Consider the following 18,186-nt stretch of genomic DNA (forward strand, 5'->3'; position numbering starts at 1 on the left):
CTTAGCACGAAAGACACTTGGGGAACTACGGATTAAGAAATGTAGTTACTTCGTTCCTCCCTAACACAAGGAAATCCAAAGGTATAGGCAAATCCCAGTCGCAATGATAAATCTGAGATTCTGAGGAATGTAGGGAATCCTGCTGAAGTAGAACATCATACAGATAACAAAAGAGTTTTTCAAGGGATCAAAACTAGAAAATATTACGACCCAATTATTTAGAAGAATGAACAATTACACATCACATTAAGAATAAGAAAAGCTTGAGACGTATACAGTTCAAGTAACAAGTAAAACATTGCCTTAGGCTGGGGAAGGAAAAGTTGAGGAAAGAATACTCACAGCAGAGAGACAGAGCAAGGGTTGAGTCACAGAGCAGAGACACTTGTAGGGTTAGTGAAGGGGGAATGCCACATCTTAGTGACCCATAAGAGGACTTAGCATGGTAAAAATGAAGAAACATCTAAAAATCTTAGGGAATTTCAATTTTAAACAGAGAATCAGGGAATTGGTCGTATATTTCATATCATATTTTCATGATTTGGGGGACATCATCCTCAATTATAAAGTACACGGTGCTGTAATCACTGGTGGCCATCTTCCCAGTGGTCCCATACTGCCCTCTACACAGCGTCATGCATAATACCTGTTTTGCATTTAGAAACACATGGTTGCATTTAGTGTACACAGCATAAGCCTTCACCTTAGTTTTTGATTTTTTCCCCCACAGGGATCAAGTTGAGAGGTTGTGTACTTACTAAAGACAAATGAAAGATCATTAGGTTTTGAAGAGAAAGGAGTTATTGACATTGTAGAAAATTAGGCAACCAGCAACTCTGTTTCTTAGACCTAAAACCTGTTTATAAACTTCAAAGGGAAAAGTTGTATGTCTTTTGCAATAAGAACATCATGCCTTTAGTCCCACTTCAACTCCATCAGTTAGGTTCAGGAAGCATGTCATTACAACCTGCAAAGCTAGAACCTTGAAACGGGGCTTTACGGTGGCCCAGTTTGCAAAGACCAAGAACTAACCAAAAGAAGAAAGAGACAGGGAAGAAGAAGGCAAAGAAAGAAGGATTGGGTGGAGGAATAAAGGAGAAGAAAAAAAAGAAAAGAAACAAGGAGCATGTGTAAGTAGATCGCCCATTCTTCAGACTGTGTAAGATTACCCATTCTTCAGTTCAAAGTGGGTGAGATTAAAGGGGAAGGGAAGCAAAGGCCCCTATAAAGCGATGGCTGTTTCTTCTCCACCGAGCAGTGTCAGGAGGAGTACGGGTAGCCAGAGGCTCTGAGAGAAACATTGTGTGGGCAGCAGGGTGCTCTGCTGATCAAGCTCTGCCAGGGCAGATAGAGCAGCTGGTGGACTGCTGGAGCCAGAGACAGCAGCAGGTAGAGACCTCGGGCCAGAGTCCCTGAGTTAATGATTATTCATCCTCGCTGGTGGGTCAGCACATTTCCTGCCCCGTCCACTGCAGTGACATGCTGACTTCTGCAGTGTCAATTGCCATCCCTTGTCCTCAGCAACATATATATGAACGCTTCTGCACTCTCTGTTCACCTCCCCAGAAGGGTCGGAATAACTGAATGACAGTGCAAGGATACATTGTGTTTATAATACGTTCTCCCTGAGCATTGGAAGCATTTCTCTTTCATTTGTTCTTGTTCTTCACACATGCCCGTATTCTGCCAGAGACTACTTTAGTGTGTATATTTGAATAATTCCTTTATGCCTGAACTAAGTGGTACATTTCACATCTTTATAAATGTGTGAATCTAGTGGCAAAATGTGCCTGGGCTGGGATTCAGCTCCTTGGTCTATCAGGAGAGAGCAGTTTATGCCATAATTGAAGACTTGAATTTCTTCTGATACCACGAGAAGTTTCCTAGTCTACATAGGGAACATCTCAATGTTCTTGCTCTGGTAACTGAGGTTTACCTCCAGGATGATGGCTGTACCTTGCCTCAGTTCCTCCCTTAAGTTTCCATTAGCAGAATGGATAGAAAGGAAAAATAAGGGCAATGGTTTGAGTGCTATTAACTCTTCCCAAGGGAGGCTATGTCGAGTGCTTGCTTCAAATGCTTCTCATTTAAGGACGGTCTCACTACGTTCTCATGGTTCCCTATAGCACAGCGATTATGAAATCAGTGAAACAAAGTCATATACAAGCTGAGTTTGAGATTTCAATGTGAGCCTAATGTTTCCAGAGGCCAGTTTCTAAATCAACACGTTATTTATTTATATAGACAAAAATGTCAGGATCTACAGCTCATGATGTGCAGGTGAAGAAACACCTAATCTCTTCCTGTTCACACCGTGAGGCGTTTCTCCAGACACTGTTCTGTTCTTTCATGGTAGAAAAAAAAAAAATCCTTCCATCCCCAACTCCCACGGCCCCCAATCCCCATTGGCCTGGGTCCACTGATTCCTAGACTAGAAACTAAAATCTTTAAAATGTTGAGATTCTCAACTAGCATTCCAGGTGAGTGGCTTCTTTCTACATTAAAGGAAAGTTCTGTATATCAAATTAGAGAAATATGTGGATTATTAAGGTATCAAGATTATTGAAGATAAATGGCTAAAAATACAAAGACATCTACTATGGCCCACTAATCACCAGTGTGCGGGGATGTTTTATTCATTTTACTTTTTACTAGATTTTGAAAGCTGCCCAAGCAGTCCATGGCTACAGCGAATCTTCACAGTGACAGCCTCCCCTTATTTTTCAGAAAACATTCTAAGCTGTTATTTTGGGAGTTTGGTGTTGAAAGCACACCACCTTTTGGCGGTAGTTAAGACGTAGGATACTCCTTCACTAGATTCATACAGATACCTCATAATAAAGCACCTTATTGTTGAGCTGTAACTGCGACAGTATGAAACAATAGACAGTGACTCCTTCAAAGACTCCCTGTCTCCACAAAAGGAAGCAAATGCGCATCTGGATTGCTTTTTATTTAAAAAAGGGGGGGGGGCATCAAAAGAGCTGAGTTCCAGGAAGACTTGTGTAATATTTATAATAAAATATAATCTGAGTTAACAAATTATTTTGATATAAACACTTTGCCCACCATTCCAGTTGTTATCTTTCTGGTGCAGTCAATTCGAAATGCTCCCTTGTGAAACAGTTCCCATATTGTTTTTTCGTGAGCTACACAGGAGAGTCAGCCAATAGAAAAGCAAAGCCCAGAGTTAAGGACCATGCATAAAGCCACAGCCTGCCCTTCTAGGGTCCACAGTACAATCTATCACTAAGATCTCCCTCTCAGCTGCTGAACTGCTTTGACCATGAGCATCCAAATCCAAGGTAGAAACAAAGCCCCAAGATGCCTGCCCTTTTCTGTTCTTGAAAACCAATAGTGTAAAATTTTCTTTCTTTATTTTTGTCTTGTTTTGTTTTGCTTCTATTGGTATCTGCTTCGCTTTGCAGTTCACTCTTAGGAGAGTCCTTAAATCCTACTGTAAACTTTAGCACATTAGTAGTGACAATAGTGGGAAGAGTGAGGATAAAAAAAAATCAGGAATGAGAAAGCATCTAAGTGCAGATAAGGCAAAAGGATAGAATGAAGAAACAAGACTAACTAATGAGGTGTGATAAGCCTAAAGTGGTGGGAATGCGGTGGGTCTAAGATGGCAATCACAAGCAGGGAAGCAGTTGTAAAGGCGCAAGGTTTAGGAATAGCACCCCTCTTGTGAAAATCAGGGCAGAGTGCATTGGTCCAGCTGTGAACAGTGTGATGGGAAAATATTAAGCTAAATCACTTAAACACTCTGAGTAATAACAGCAATAATAAAATAAAATACAGTAGAGAGACTATATATGGGACAGTGGTCTCCAGCTGCTACATAAATGCTGAAAACAGTTCAGCTATTTATTTTCAAAGCTGGAAACTAAATAGCAAATACGCAGTGAAGGTTTAAATCATTTTTTTTCTACTTGGCACTTGTATAACTAAGGCCCAAATGTTCCCTGAATCTTACTGACCTGTTATAATCTTAATGCACTTAGGAAGCTTTCGTATTTAGCTAGCAACTTTCAGCTAATCTAGAGGGTACACTGTGTAAGATGCCTGGGACTTTTCTCAATGGCCAGATATATGGAAGACCAACTTCTCCTTACTGATCTTACAGTACGAGATGGAAGGCAGAACAAGCTTGAATGTGCTTATTTCTCTACGGTTTGGTCGTGACTAATTTTCATCTGACATTTATCCTTATTTAAATGAAGTAAGCACACAAAATGTGTTCTGCTATACAGTTAGGAGTTGACGAGTAGTGAACCCTGCCACATTATTCTACCTTACTGAAAGAGCCTCGGGGAGGATTTAGAGTCAAATTGAGAATATTAATAAGAAGTGTGGAAGGTGCTCTAGAACCTATTTTCCATCGGTATCTTTAATTGACAGGAAGACCAAGTATGGTACTGTGCAAGTGAGAGACGTACATACTGAGACCCCAGTGTTCAAAGGAAAATACGTGCTATTATTTAACGGGATGAATCATCAAAGTTTGACTGGTGAATCAAATTTCAGAGGAGACAGGGTTATAGCGAGGAGTAGGATTAAGAGACGGACTAAAGATAAAACGTTATCATTCCAAGAAACGTTTTACCGGGGAGTCTTTTTCCTCTGGCACGGATGTATGTAAGTAAAACCCAGGAGAGAAAAGTTGAGCTAGTGCTTCCCAGAATAAGTTTTCTAGGTGCTTGGATAAAGCTGATAAAAGCGATGGGATAAGGGAGAGGAAACTGCTGGTAGCTACCATAGTTCCACCTAGCAGGAGCCGGAGACATGAACAGGACCAAGAAAGATTTTATAACTTGTATAATCTGTTCTACTCCCTTTTCCTAAAAAGATAACATCTCAGTATTGGATTTTCTAGCAGAGGAAAGGACCCCATATAGAGGGTTACTACCTCTATGCTGGCTCCCTACTCGTACTTTAAAAAAAAAAGTGTTTTATATTTATAATTTCATTGATATTTGTCTTTGATATCTAGCAGGAAGAACAAATAAATACCACATGGGAGATAAGATTCTATAGGCATGGAAATTCCTGTTCTGTCATTGTTTGAGCAATCAGCCTTGAGAATTGTGTGTGTTTAAACACTCCATGATGTTTACCATTCTTCCCCTTCAGAGCGTGTTTTACCCACAGTCCCCCACCCCATTCAAGGTCAGTATGATTTTTATCACTGTAGTTCTGTTCCTGGGTCATTCTCCAACATGTAATATGCAAAAAAGGCAAAAGAGGAAGCCACATTCTCAAAATCCACATTTATTAGAAGTTACCATTTCCCCTTAAATGCTGCAAAACAAGACAATCTGTGGAGAGTAACAGATGTGTCCCTGACTTAACTTCAAGTCAGACAGAGAAGGAATGATGCATTTTGATCTGTATGTATTACAGGTCTCTAACAGCTTCCATACTGGGAACATAGCTGCCTGGGTGCTAGCTGTAACTCTCTGACCCACAAAAAAAAGGCCATTAAAGATCCTACTGGCCACCCCAAAACACAGACGTTTATAGACTCTGAACCTACAGTCATTAGAGTTGCTTGTAAAATGTATTTTCCCTAAGACTAAACACAACGTAATTACATGAACACTGCTTTTCCTAAACTCTTGAACATCTTGCATGTTTTACCTTTTAAACATACATGCTTTAGAAAATGCAAATAGCAATTTAAAAAATAACCACTCTGTATTCTTTTCATAAAACTTTCTACATATTCAATTCAATTTTTGCCTCCTACATCACATTTAGATGCGAAGTCACAGCCGCACTTTCTAGCTTAAGGGTATTTAAAGGCAAATTGGCAAATAAAATTAAAATAATACAAAAGAATTGAAGTGAAACCAACCTACCATTGAAATTAAATCCCAGAAAAGTGATTCTCAAATAACACTCAAAGTTGTGAGGGAAAAAAAAAAGAAACTAGGCCATGCAGGGCCTAGTGTGGAAAAAAATAAATCCAATTAAATAAGATTATCATACACACTATAAGGAAAATGTGCTCAGAATTATGGGAAGAAAGCTGCTGTTTCATAAATTTGAAGATAGGTTGTGTTTCATTAACTTGTCCAAACTGAAGTTCCAAGCAATCTGAAGACTGTCAATAATGCAATGTTTTGCATGTGTATGCCTTCACATATATGCAAACTTGCTTTAATTGTATTTACAATGAGTAGTAGAAGGTTTCTAGAGCTGACAAGACAGCTCAATAAATTTTAAGAGCAGTCTAGACTATTTTAGAATACAACTTGGAACTCTTGAATAGAACAACTTCCCTAAAGCATTAATGAAAGCTGTTCCTTACCCTGGCCACTAAAAATAAAACTGTTAAAGTGTGCCTGCTTTTCAGACTTGACAGGAAGGGTAGCATTTGGAGAAAATATTCCATCTTGAATTCCTGACATGCCACAAATATTTTAAGACATTTAGCTTCTAGTGTTACCACGGAGAGTGACACCACTTTATCTTGTTGGCATCTTGCAAACACATCTTGATAAGGAAACACACACACACACACACACATCTGCCTCCGTGGATGACATTTGCAAAGAGGTCATGCCCTGTCCAAGATGAGCTTGTCACAGTATCAGGATGACTCCGAATGTCTCTGTGACAGTGGCTCTGCAGGCACAAACTCAAATATCCATCTGATCATGCATTGTGGCTGAACAAAGGGACACCAAACACGGTTCACAGAGGACAGCTGCCACACATTGAAGCACAATCTCACCGAGGGACTAATCTTATTGAATGCTGTGGAACTTTGCTTCCCAAATACTGAGTTCTTGATTGGAGAATGACCCTCGCTTGATTTTGCGTTGTATGTAGACTGTAGTTAGCTTTCTTAGATAGTTTTTAGAAAATGTAGTTCATCTTCTACTAATAATGTTTGGCTTCTGCTAGTAGGGATTGAAAAGCTGTTCATGGAGACATGGGATAGCTGGTGGGAGAGGTCCCTGGAGAATGCCCAGTTCTCTTAAATGCCCTGTTCTTGGCAAGGGCACCACCTTTCTAGGGACCCAATCACTTTCTCCTTCTCTTTCCAATCAAGAAGGCCTCCCATGTGAAATGCACCTTCCTGTGTAAAGAAAAGACAATGACAGAATGCCTAAGCCTTTAGAGTGACAATCAGTCTTCAAACACCTATAAAAGCATATCTTACTGTGGCCACCACTATAGTGTATCATTCCTTTATTTAATTAATTATTACATATTGTCATCGTCTATTTGGGATCTTAGCTTCCATCCCCAAAGTGTTAACCATGTCTTGTGTTTGTTGTTTGAGGCAAAGGGCCTAAAGGATGTTAGACCAATTGATTTCCTCAAGGTGACTTGAAAGTCATGAAAAAAGGTTGCTCACTGCCCCCTTCAATAGAAAGAAGAACTTCATCCCCTAACCATAACCCAGTAGAAATGCTTTTCGTTACAATGGCTTCTTCCTTAGTGCCTCCCATTAGAGGGTCACCCCTCTCATTCTCTCATGTCCCAACCACCAATGGTCCTCAGGCCATCTGGGAATGAATTGCCCTGTCTGCAGTTATACCACAATACTGAATGACACCAAAGGTAATATATATTGCCTGTGGCCAAATAGAAATTTTCCAATGCAGTTACCTCTGGGTCAAACACGGACCAAAACAACAAAAGGAGGGTGCTTTGCTGTTCCCTAATTAATATATCTGTATATTAATTAGAATAACAATTATTAATAATATATATGTGTGGAGAATAAATGCTGTTTCTATCTTGATTTGTTTCTGATAGTTAGATTTTCCCATTAATTTTAATTTAGATTTATTCATTCTGAAATTAGTCCTGAATTGCATATATTTGCATAAATACCTCAACTATAGCACTGCAGAAAATCCGGTGAATTATAAAATGAGGGAAGAGTCAGCTCTAAATTTCTGAGATAATTTTCTCACTTTGTTTGGCTCGAGCCATTTCCAGGGGTTTCTGTGAGCCTGGGCAGTGGTGGTGTCTCCCTTCAGCCAACTTGGGCTTAACCTTTTATCTTATTGGAAGATGCCCTCACACTGAGAAGGAGGATGACTTCAGTCTGGGGCAAGGAAAAGAGCATTAGAAAGTTAAAATCAAGTTTAAGAAGGGAGGACAAGGACGACCACCATTCTTTCGTCTTTACAGCTTCTAAGCAAAATTTCCCCTGAGCGTGAGCCTCTCGGGACTTTATCAGCCCACCCTTCTCCAATCACTGCCTATAATTTTTTTTTCTTTTAAAGAACAGGAGTGTGTCTTATTTGTTTGTCTCTCATCTGATTATTTATCCCAAGTGAACAGCCTTTCCAATCACTAACCCCATGTGGCAAGTAGCTCTGGGAAATGTTGAGATTATCTTCCAGGTTCAGGCATTGCGCTGGGTTTGTTCACAGCTGCTTGCCATTCAGTCCCTGTTTTCCCATTGATAAAAACATATTGCACATGGCTGGGTTTGCATGATAAATGTAGCTATCTAAAAGTTCACTCTGAAAACAAAGCAAATTCTCCAAAACTAAAGTTTTAAAAAATGCACAATCGAATCTACAAACAAACCAGATTTACATGAATTTGAAGTTGCCCTGCTTTGTTTTCTCCCCAAAGGAGACTGGTGTCCTTATGAAAAAATCTGGGAACCCAACAGCTAGGCTCCACCTACAGTTTACAAAGAGACACATCTGCCCCTACTGGACTCTTCTGTGCATGGGTTCTTTAAATCTGGTCCCAAGAAAATGGAAGGGAAAACAGGAGGGGAAAAACCCTGCATATAACCCATGCTGCAGAGCTGGCTGGATACCCTCACATTTTCACTTATTTTCTGAATATGGAAATTTTTTTCATGCTGGAAATCAAGGAGAAGATGCCCCTATCAACATTTAAATATAACACATTCATCTGGTGCAACACTGGTAATATAAAGAATAACAATAATATCTAACGTACATAGTGTGTTTCTCATATAGCAATTCATTATTAGGTCTTTTGTACGGACTATCTTAACCAACCCCCATAATCATAACAAATTGATACTTACTTCCTCCCACACATTTTATTGCCCAAAGTATGCTCAAATCCACTCTATCTCATACTAAACCCAGGCCATCTATAGATTTATATAATACATTATTAACCATCATTATATATGTATTCATAATGCTCATTAGATATGCACCTATCTAACAAGTTGCAATGATCTATCTAATTTGTTTTACACACTACAATACATACATACATAATAGTCACTCTATTATCCATACATTTTTTTGGAAAGTCATATTTATATGCCTGACTAACACAAAGATTTGCGCAAAAGCACTTAGAAACACAGGAAAAGGGCATCACTACATCTAATTCCACACACTTACTCAGACTGATTTGCATACACACCTCTATTAATTATGGGTAATTACTGGCATTGTTCTCTGCAATTCAGTTTTTCCAACTGTGAAATGGGAAAGAAATTGTATTTTTCATGCCCACAAGCTCAAAGTGGTATTTTAAATACTATATGAAGAAGGACGCTAGAAAGAAAGCATATTGCATTTTAAATAATCATACTCAGATACACATCTTTTTGTGGCTTTTGAGACCACTATCCAGAGAGGTATGTTCATGTCACGTGGACATGAGCATCAGAAAGACGTGACTTGTGCAGGGTTTGCTTGTAGTTTGATTATTGTGAATCCTAAGTGTAGTTTACACGCCCACCCTGCTAAGAAGCTTAAGATAAAAGCTACTTCAAGGCTAAGTGAAAAAGAAAAAGGTTTTGTCTTAGTTTTTACCCATACCAGAAAAAAAAATCTTAAAAAGGAGCCTCAAAATGTCACCCTTCTCTGCTGTGTGGCACACTCACTTCTCAGTGACCACACTGCCACGCCATAGTATCCTAAAGTCAACAAGCCAAAGGATGTACCGTTTGTACAAGCCAAAGACAGAGATGGATTGTGTCTAGGGAGTTTTAAGTTTTGAAACACGTCTATCCCTGCCTATTGGCTGATAGAAATAAGGGTCTTACTTCTTCTGAGAAGATTCAAGCAGCCATAACATAACACACTCACAGAATTTTCACTGACTGTAGTAGAAATTTGAATTGAAATTTATGCCCTAGCAATGGGGAAGCATGCATGGGCAGCCCGTCTATGACGGCTCTGTTGAACTTGTTTACATTGGGTTTCATGGCTGCGGTAAATACACAAGAGAACAATTAAGGCACATTCTGCACACCTTCTTCTCTGGCTTTTTAGGATAGGTAACAGCAGTCTTCCTGATGATTTTCCTCACTTGTGAGTGACAATTGCAGCCGTGCCATTACTTCACATGGCGTCAGTAAGTCACTGAATGCCACAGAATGGTGAGGTCTTACTCCCGTGTCCATGTCTTAGTTCTCTCTGCCTTTCTCCTCTTTGTTTGATTTGTTTACTGATCCAGTCTTACTGAAATCTGCTAGCATGAATCTCTATGAGATGTACCCACTACCTTACTGAAATGTCCACCAGCAACTTTGCAGTGTTATTTCTCTCTGGATTTACATTTGGCTTCAAGCTAAATGGGTAAAGGCCCGACAACATGATTTCCAGGAAGGGAAATTCTCAGTATTAGGGTTTTTCTTTCATATTTTCTTATTCCTCTCGTTTGGATCTGTGGACCCCAGTCAATCTTTCCTGGTCTCATCCTTTTATTTATGTCTTGCTGCGCTATTTTGATTTCCAGAACCAGCTGGGATTTGAAAATGATTTTTTTTTTGAAAATCCAAGCTTCCACTAAATTTTAATTTGTTGGAAATATTACTCTTGCATGAGATTTATGGAAAAAAGAATCTTTCAAAGTAACAATTACATTTGGGGATTAAGTTTAAGTAATTGGCAGTCTTGTCTTTTTAATTAAAAGGAACAAAGCCTCCTACGAAGAGCTCAATGAGATTTGCAGTGGAAAATGTTGGCATACAGAATGAGAAGACCGGGGTCCTGCATGGACAGGAAAGGCTGGCATGGCTCCTCTAGTCTGCTGAGTGTACTCCAGTAGGGATCGCGTTAGTGTTCCCCACATGCTATTCAGCATGAAAGTGCTGTGAGCGGCATTGCGGGCAGAGCTGGAGTAGATCCTTTCTTCAGGAGCTTATCTCTGGGTTCTTGGACACAGCATATAGAGTCCTTAGAGAAAGCGCTGAGAGGTGAAAGGGGAGGGAGAAGAATGAGCAAGTGGCTCAGTAATAGAGAGCTTGCCTGGCATGCCATGGGTCTTTGGTTTAATCCTCAGCATCCCTCTACCCAGACAGGATATGTATAGTACATACTCCTCCAAGTACTAAGGTATCAGTGTGTTCCCAGACCTTGATGAAATGCCATACCATAGTCTCCTTCTGAATATAGACCTTATTTTTAGTCTGTCCCTTGGTTCCCTCTCCCTCTGTCACCTGCAGTTCTTATTCTCCTATATGCATTTCTTGGTTTCTTTTTCTCTACATTTTGTTCAGGTTCATCTTGCATTCCCATATACATATTCTCTTGGACTCCCTTCAAACAAAACAAAAATAGAGGTTTGGAGAGTAGCACCAGTCACCTCTAGCCACTGGTCACTGTCATGCAAACACCAGAGAGCCACTGTAGAATCTCTCTGAAGGAAACAGCAATTTCTAAAGAGGCAGGATACAAATTAACCTTAGTAACAACTTCTTTTTACACAGTTCCTCTTTCCTCACGATGCTCTTTCATCATCCTAAGTTATTTGTAGGTATTAAATTAAACGAGCACTTTGATGGAGAAAACGAAAGGTAAAGCACGCCCCTTACATCTCCCTTCACACACCGCTGTGAGGAAACACGCCTGCCAAGTCAGAACGCAGTGTGAATTAATGAGAATGGGATTCCAATTTAAGGGGTTCCTATGTGCCGGATGTAGGAGGGGAGTCGGCCCACTACTCAGTGGGACTCTGCTGAGAATTGTCAGCTTATATCCACCACGAATCGGGGCGGGGAGGGACCTTCCAAGCATTTATCCAGCTTTCTAATTGGACCCGGGGGAGCCGAGGCTGCCATAGTGACTACACCGATCTGCTTTTCACTAACACTAGAAGGAAACCCTTTCCACATGTCTGTGACACGTATGCACACTTGACACCTGCACGGCACCACTAAGCTATCTTTACAATAATTCATAGGAAATTTTTTGCTCATCTGTCCACCTTAGGGACCTTGCATTTCCAGCATGACTTCTGCCACTGCCCAAGAGAACACTGCAGCAGGCATAGCATCCTTTCAACAGGGATGGGAGTGGGACAGGGGGCGGGGCAGTTGAAGAGAGCAGTACCTAGGGTTTTCACTCTAACTATCCCATATGCTCTATCTAGCTCACACAGCTCCAAATATCCCCAGCCATGTTATATGTTGAAAACTTGTTTGACCATTGGACAATGTTTTGGGTTTTGTTTGTTTGTTGAAATTACGCGTGTGGTTTGCTTTCTCATTGCTCGGAAGCAAGGAGTGATTGGAGAGCAGACAGTAAGCAATAACTTGAACGTTGTTGTTGATTCACAAGCTCCTGTAACTTGGGGAACTTTCAAATTATCTCCCCAGAGTTCTGAAACACAGGTAAGTTTGCCACCAAATGCTTCTGAGGGCAGCTGGAAAAGAGAGACTGAGTCCTTGGAGGCTCAACTTGCCCATTCTGATCCTCTGGCTCTAGGCTTTTCTTTGCTCCCCTCTTGCTCTGGCTTTTGCTTTGTAGTGTTTCCTTTAGAGTTCATGTTTTCTCTTCCTTAAGCTGCCTACTCACTAAGAACACAAGAAAGAGCAATCCTTGATAGCTCTCAATCAAACCCATTTGGGCTCAAACTAAGTTAATTTGGCCTTGAACAGTGTTATAAAGACACCATTGATTTACTCAAAGAAATGTTATCCTAGAATGTGTTCTGAGCTGGGCCTTTGGGAGTAAGTGTGCAGAGGAAGTCAAGCACAGTGTCTACACAAGGAAAGTTTACAGAGCTCATGGTAAAGTCTGTGGTGTAGACGAGTCAGCTCTGTTAATTGCCATATTAGGGTACCTTCAAGGTGCTGAGGAAAACAGAATCGGGTACTTTAGGTCAGTAGGTCAAGAATGCTTTCCCAGGGAAGGAAAGCTGAACAGCAGAAATGGGGAGAGGGATTTGAGAAACAGAGTAACCCAGCACACACAAAAGTATAGAATCCAGAAAGCCTTACCGACAGGTGTTCAATATAAAGCCCATTTGGTTCTTAACATCTCGGGGGGTGGGGGGGGGAGGCATTTCCCTGAGTTTCTTACTTCTGTTCTTTTGCGTTTGACAAGGAAAGAAGACAAAGGGAAGGAAGAACAACGGGGGGGGGGGGAGGAAAGAAGGAGGGGGGAGGAAGAGAGGGCAGGAGGGAGGGAGAGAAAGAGGTAGGGATGGAGGAGTTACGAAAGATACAGTAGACATTTTTGCTTTGTTATGAGAAAGCTCACCTGGGCTGAATGTCTGGCAAGCACAGGTACTGTGTGTTCTATAGCAGTAGCATTGCCTAAGGTTCGTTGTCTGGGGTATACTGGGCCTGCTTACCAGCTGAGCATCCAGAAGAATCTTACAGCTTCTTATAGAGTTCGTGGTAGGGTCTAGCTTTTTCAGTTGTAGGAATGTCAGATTGTAAGCCTTGTTTTTAGGAAGTTTGGGAGGAGATTGGATGGATATTGTACTTGTGGTCATCTGTAGCAGGAGTATACAGAAGGACTTTTAGACACAGAAACCTGTGACTAAGGTTTCCTGGAGATAAAGGAAGAAAGCTACCAGAAGGCACCAGAGGCATAGCTTCCCTTACCAAGGCCTGCACTGTCACATTGTCACATTCAACCGCACAGATGTAGGCACAGGGAGCTCAGAGAACTCCCACATTTTTAAATCCCTAATCTTCTTATTTTCAGGAACTTTTAAACCTAGGAAGTCTCACGGATTCACTTATGCTCTCTGCATTCAAATTCCACAGGCCAGTTACTTATTCCTTTCACGGCATTCAAATGTTTTTGATTTTGAAACATACAAAAATGAAAACTCACATTACATGGATTAAAAATTGCTTGCATTGAATCCTTCAGGATTTTGAACCTAAAATGTATGTTTAAATGATTCTGAAATTCACAGTTTAGACCTTGGAATTAGAGAGCAGGGAGTAAAACCAAAAAGAGGCAGGAAAAGAAAAAAAGTAAAACCCTCTAGAGATCCATCCAAACCTTTGCTTTTAATCCTTTTTTAGCAATTCAAATAGACGAAGGGGCAAAAAATCATTAAAATATACAGAATACGTGTAGTCTAAAGCATAGATCTTAGACTCTATTTCTGCTTTAACAACTTAATAGAATCAGCAACTAGAGAGGGTTTGGGCTGAGTCGTTATAGAGTAGTTATATGGCCTCTGTTATAGCAAGAGACTAAAGACCAAGATGGTGCCCACAGGTACAATTCAGAGCATTCCAGGGACAAGGCCAGAAACACTTGTTACCTCTTTAAAGACAAAACTGCCTGCCGGGCCAGGAGCTCCCACTGACAACTGTGTCAAGTGTGCTTGCTTTGTGAGCATTCTGATCTCACACATACCTTTTCTGCATACAGACCCCAGAGAAACCTTTGTTCAACGTAAGCCTGTAGGCATTCTGGAACACTTTAGTGCACTGATTATTAAAAATTAAGCCTACCAGGGTAAATATGGAACCCTCAGAATTTGAAAAAGCAGCCTTGATTTTACTGGAGTCTTCTGTTCACACTGTGAGTGATAAATGAGACTTATTTTCTATAACAATCTGCGGGGCAGAGCCCAGAGCTGTCAGATACCTTACAGGAAGAGCCACCAGTACATCGAGCTAAGTCTAAGGTGTCTGTGGGCCTATATAAACCTTTGCTATTACTTTCCCACTTCGCACTGGGAAGCCACAGTCCTTAGAGAAATTAGACTTCAACCATGCTGGCTTCTCTTTTGTCTCATTTTGTGATACCTGCCAACTAAACTTGTAGGGAAGGGGTGCAGTCTGCTTAGAATATTGCCAGCCAACTGCCAAGTAATCAGAAAAAAAAATGCTTTTAAATTTTTTTCCTTGATTTGATTTTTAGCATGTAGCATGTTTATAATGATATGAAGTCCAGGAACACTTAAAATAGTAGAAATTAAAACTTGCTCCTTTCAAGTTCACGGCAAAGGGGAAACTTTGTTGGAGAAGGAACACATTCTATAGCTTGTTTCAAGTGATGTTACGTAGATACATACGATCATCAGAGCATTCCAAATACTTGAAATTATTATTTATCATAATCCTTGGAATTAAAAAACAATGTGCATAATATAGACAAAATAATGCAGTTTTAAATGTAGACTCCAGACTTGAACAGAGTGGCATGGTAGTGCTGAGCCCGTGACTCAAGTCAATCAGAACCTTCCTTAGGACTTTCCCTGTAGTAACCAGAGAAGGTTGTCGGCATTTGGGGTCCTGGGAGCCCCTTTCTTTGCCATCTTTACTAGCATAAGGAAAGACGCTACCTGAGAGCACACTGGACCATGCATCACGAAGGGCACCTTGCCTAGATTACTCCTTCAAGCCTGGAGTGTGTCTGCTTCCTTCTGCTTGAAGTACTGGCAGCTGATGGCGCGCAGCTGAAGGGCTGCTCGTGCACTGCTCTCAGCCAGGCAGCTTGAGCCAGTGACTGATGGGAATGGGACTTATAAAGGCTCCCTCCCACCATGCCAGACAGCTGTAGGGCTTATCTGAGTTTAGAGTTCTTCACAGAGCTTGTCTCCTTTCTCTGTCCATTCCTACTGCTTCCCTTAGCAGCTGTTTCTCACATGCTGATATTGAGAGTGCTTCCCAGGAAACTTCCACCACCTTTGTGAATTCATCTCTACGTCGAGCCCACTGATTTAGAGGCCTCATTTGCTTGGTGTCTTCCATCCCCTATGGCTCTTAAACTCCTCGATCCTCCTCTTCTGTAGGGTTCTCTGATCCCCCAGGGGAAGGGTCTGATGGAGACATTCCAATTAGGGCTGAGAGTTCTAAGGTCTCTCACTCTCTGCGAGTTGTCTGGCGTTGAGTCTCTGTATTTGTTCCCATCTGCTGCAGGAGGAAGTTTCTCTTATGATGGCTGAGCAAGACACTGCTCTATGAGTATAACAGAATGTCCTTAGGAATCATTTTATTATAGTATTTTCCTTTATCCTACGTCCCTGGGCTATCTAGTTTCAGGTTCTTTGTCACTCAAGCTGTGGTGGGTATGGGTTCTATCTCATTGAGTGGACCTTAATTCAAATCAGACATTGGTTGGCTACCACCATGGTGACACCAATGAGCTAGTTTATCTTGCGGGCAGGACACCATTATAGATCAAAGGTTTTGTAGCTGGGTTGGTGTTTACGTTTCTCCTTTGTTAATTCACAGAGTACCTCCCTGTACCAAAGTTGCGAGCCCAAAGGGATAAAGGCTAAAGTAGGCACCAGTGTGACTTCTCCATGTTACAAACTGTGTAGGTGCTGTCTTTGACAACGCAGCCTTGTCAGCAGTTTGTGCAAAGCAACTTAGGTTCTTTGCGACACCCTAGGTTGTTTGGAGGTTCCATGGGACCCGTCTGCCCAACAACTGGATAGGGGCAAGATATTTCCAGGACTGAAAGTTTCCTTTGTTGACAAGAGATGTCCAGCTGAGGCTGTGTCCCCACTTACCTGGCGATTTTATTTAGATAACTCTCATATATGTGTGTGTGTGTGTATGGAAACGTCTACTGCACTGTTTCCATATTACCCTGCAAATATTTTTAACGCATGATTTGTTTTCTATAGTTTTACATTTTAAAATAAAAACACTATCTCTTCTTGATAAGAATTTTTTTAAATCCTGGGACTACAAAAAAGAAAATGAAGATTATATACAATCTGTTTCCTCAGAGACAGCAACATTGATAGAATATAAATAAATATCTCATCTATATATCTGCATTGTTCACATGCTCTAGAGTCTCCCCTACTTCCCAGCTTCTCCAAGGCTGGGAAACATCTGTCTTGCTCAGGGTTCGAACAGGGGTAGGGTGAGAAGCAGCTCAGGCTGTCTAGCCCTTCCACTCTGCCATGTTTTCTACCTCAACACATTCACAGTCTCTCCCTAGGCGTAGGCAGAAAGCTTGCTTACCGAAGGCAACAGCTGCCCGCTTCTAGCCTATGCCCCAATGCAACCTCGGACTGAGGGCAGAGCTCACTAGTCGGGCACTTGCCTGGCCTGTGTGAGACTCAGGGTTGGATCCCCGGGTTGGGTCCTCTGCAATAATGTAAGCAAACAGGGACAGCTATGGAAGATCCTCAACACTGAGGTTCAGGCTACCTTTTCCTCTCTTATCTAGACCCAGAATGATTCCCCATGATTCCCGGAAACCAATATTCTAGAAATATTAGGCACTAAGATTTAAACAAATTGAATATCATACATGGAAGAAATCAAAAGCTCTAGCAATACAAATAGGAATCACAGGGCATATCTTTTTCTTTGACAAAAGGAAAAATAATCATACTTGGAGGTAGAAGCTGCTAATCCCTAAAGCCTCTGAGGAGAGCAGAGAAGCCCATGAGGAAGAAACTAATAACTTCCAAAGTGTGGCTTTCAAAATTGAATTAATAAAAATGTCCCTCTTTTAAGCCACTATAATAATAAAGGTTTTATTTTTCAAAACCTCGGCACACATAAAATGTCAAAGAACAAAACCCCACCAGTTTCTTCAGAGCAGCCTTGCAAATGTTATTCTCTGAGACCTCAGTGACAGCTAGGGAAAAAGAGGAAAGGTTGGAGTCACCCCCACCTTCCTTCCCTCCATCCTCTCATCACCCCACCACCTGACCACCCCCACCTTTTCTTTTTTCATTGACCATCTTAGTGATTTAAACCACATCTCTTACATACAACATTCAAGCCTCTGGAACTCTGGAAGACAAAACTCTTATCCATTGTGGACACTCTACCCAGAAAATTATTAACTCTGACCCAGAAAAAAAATTGTCACCAAGTGTATGAAGTCAGCTACCGATTTGTTAATTTTCAAACCTGTAGCAAACGCGGCAGAACACTGGCCTTGCCGAATGGGTTGTGTCGTAGATAAGGGCTGGTATTCTCTTATTCAACATGTCTGCATCGGGTAATAAATGAGATACTTATGTTCAAATAAATGCCCT

The 18,186-nt window shown here is 41.1% G+C and overlaps 1 protein-coding gene across 2 annotated transcripts in view; it reads left to right on the forward strand.

The window, feature by feature from the left end:
- The window catches only part of Lsamp (limbic system associated membrane protein), a 635,169-nt gene that overhangs the window by 599,298 nt on the left and 17,685 nt on the right, over positions 1-18,186 (forward strand). Inside the window, exon 7 of one of the 2 annotated variants that reach the window (XM_057763641.1) lies at positions 5,137-5,172. The exons of the other annotated variant lie outside the window; for it this stretch is intronic. Coding sequence (XP_057619624.1) covers positions 5,137-5,172 — 36 coding nt within the window. The remainder of the gene's footprint in view (positions 1-5,136; positions 5,173-18,186) is intronic. 2 annotated transcript variants of the gene reach the window in all.

This window comes from Chionomys nivalis, chromosome 3, assembly GCF_950005125.1.
Source record: "Chionomys nivalis chromosome 3, mChiNiv1.1, whole genome shotgun sequence".
Classification (NCBI taxonomy): Eukaryota; Metazoa; Chordata; class Mammalia; order Rodentia; family Cricetidae; genus Chionomys; species Chionomys nivalis.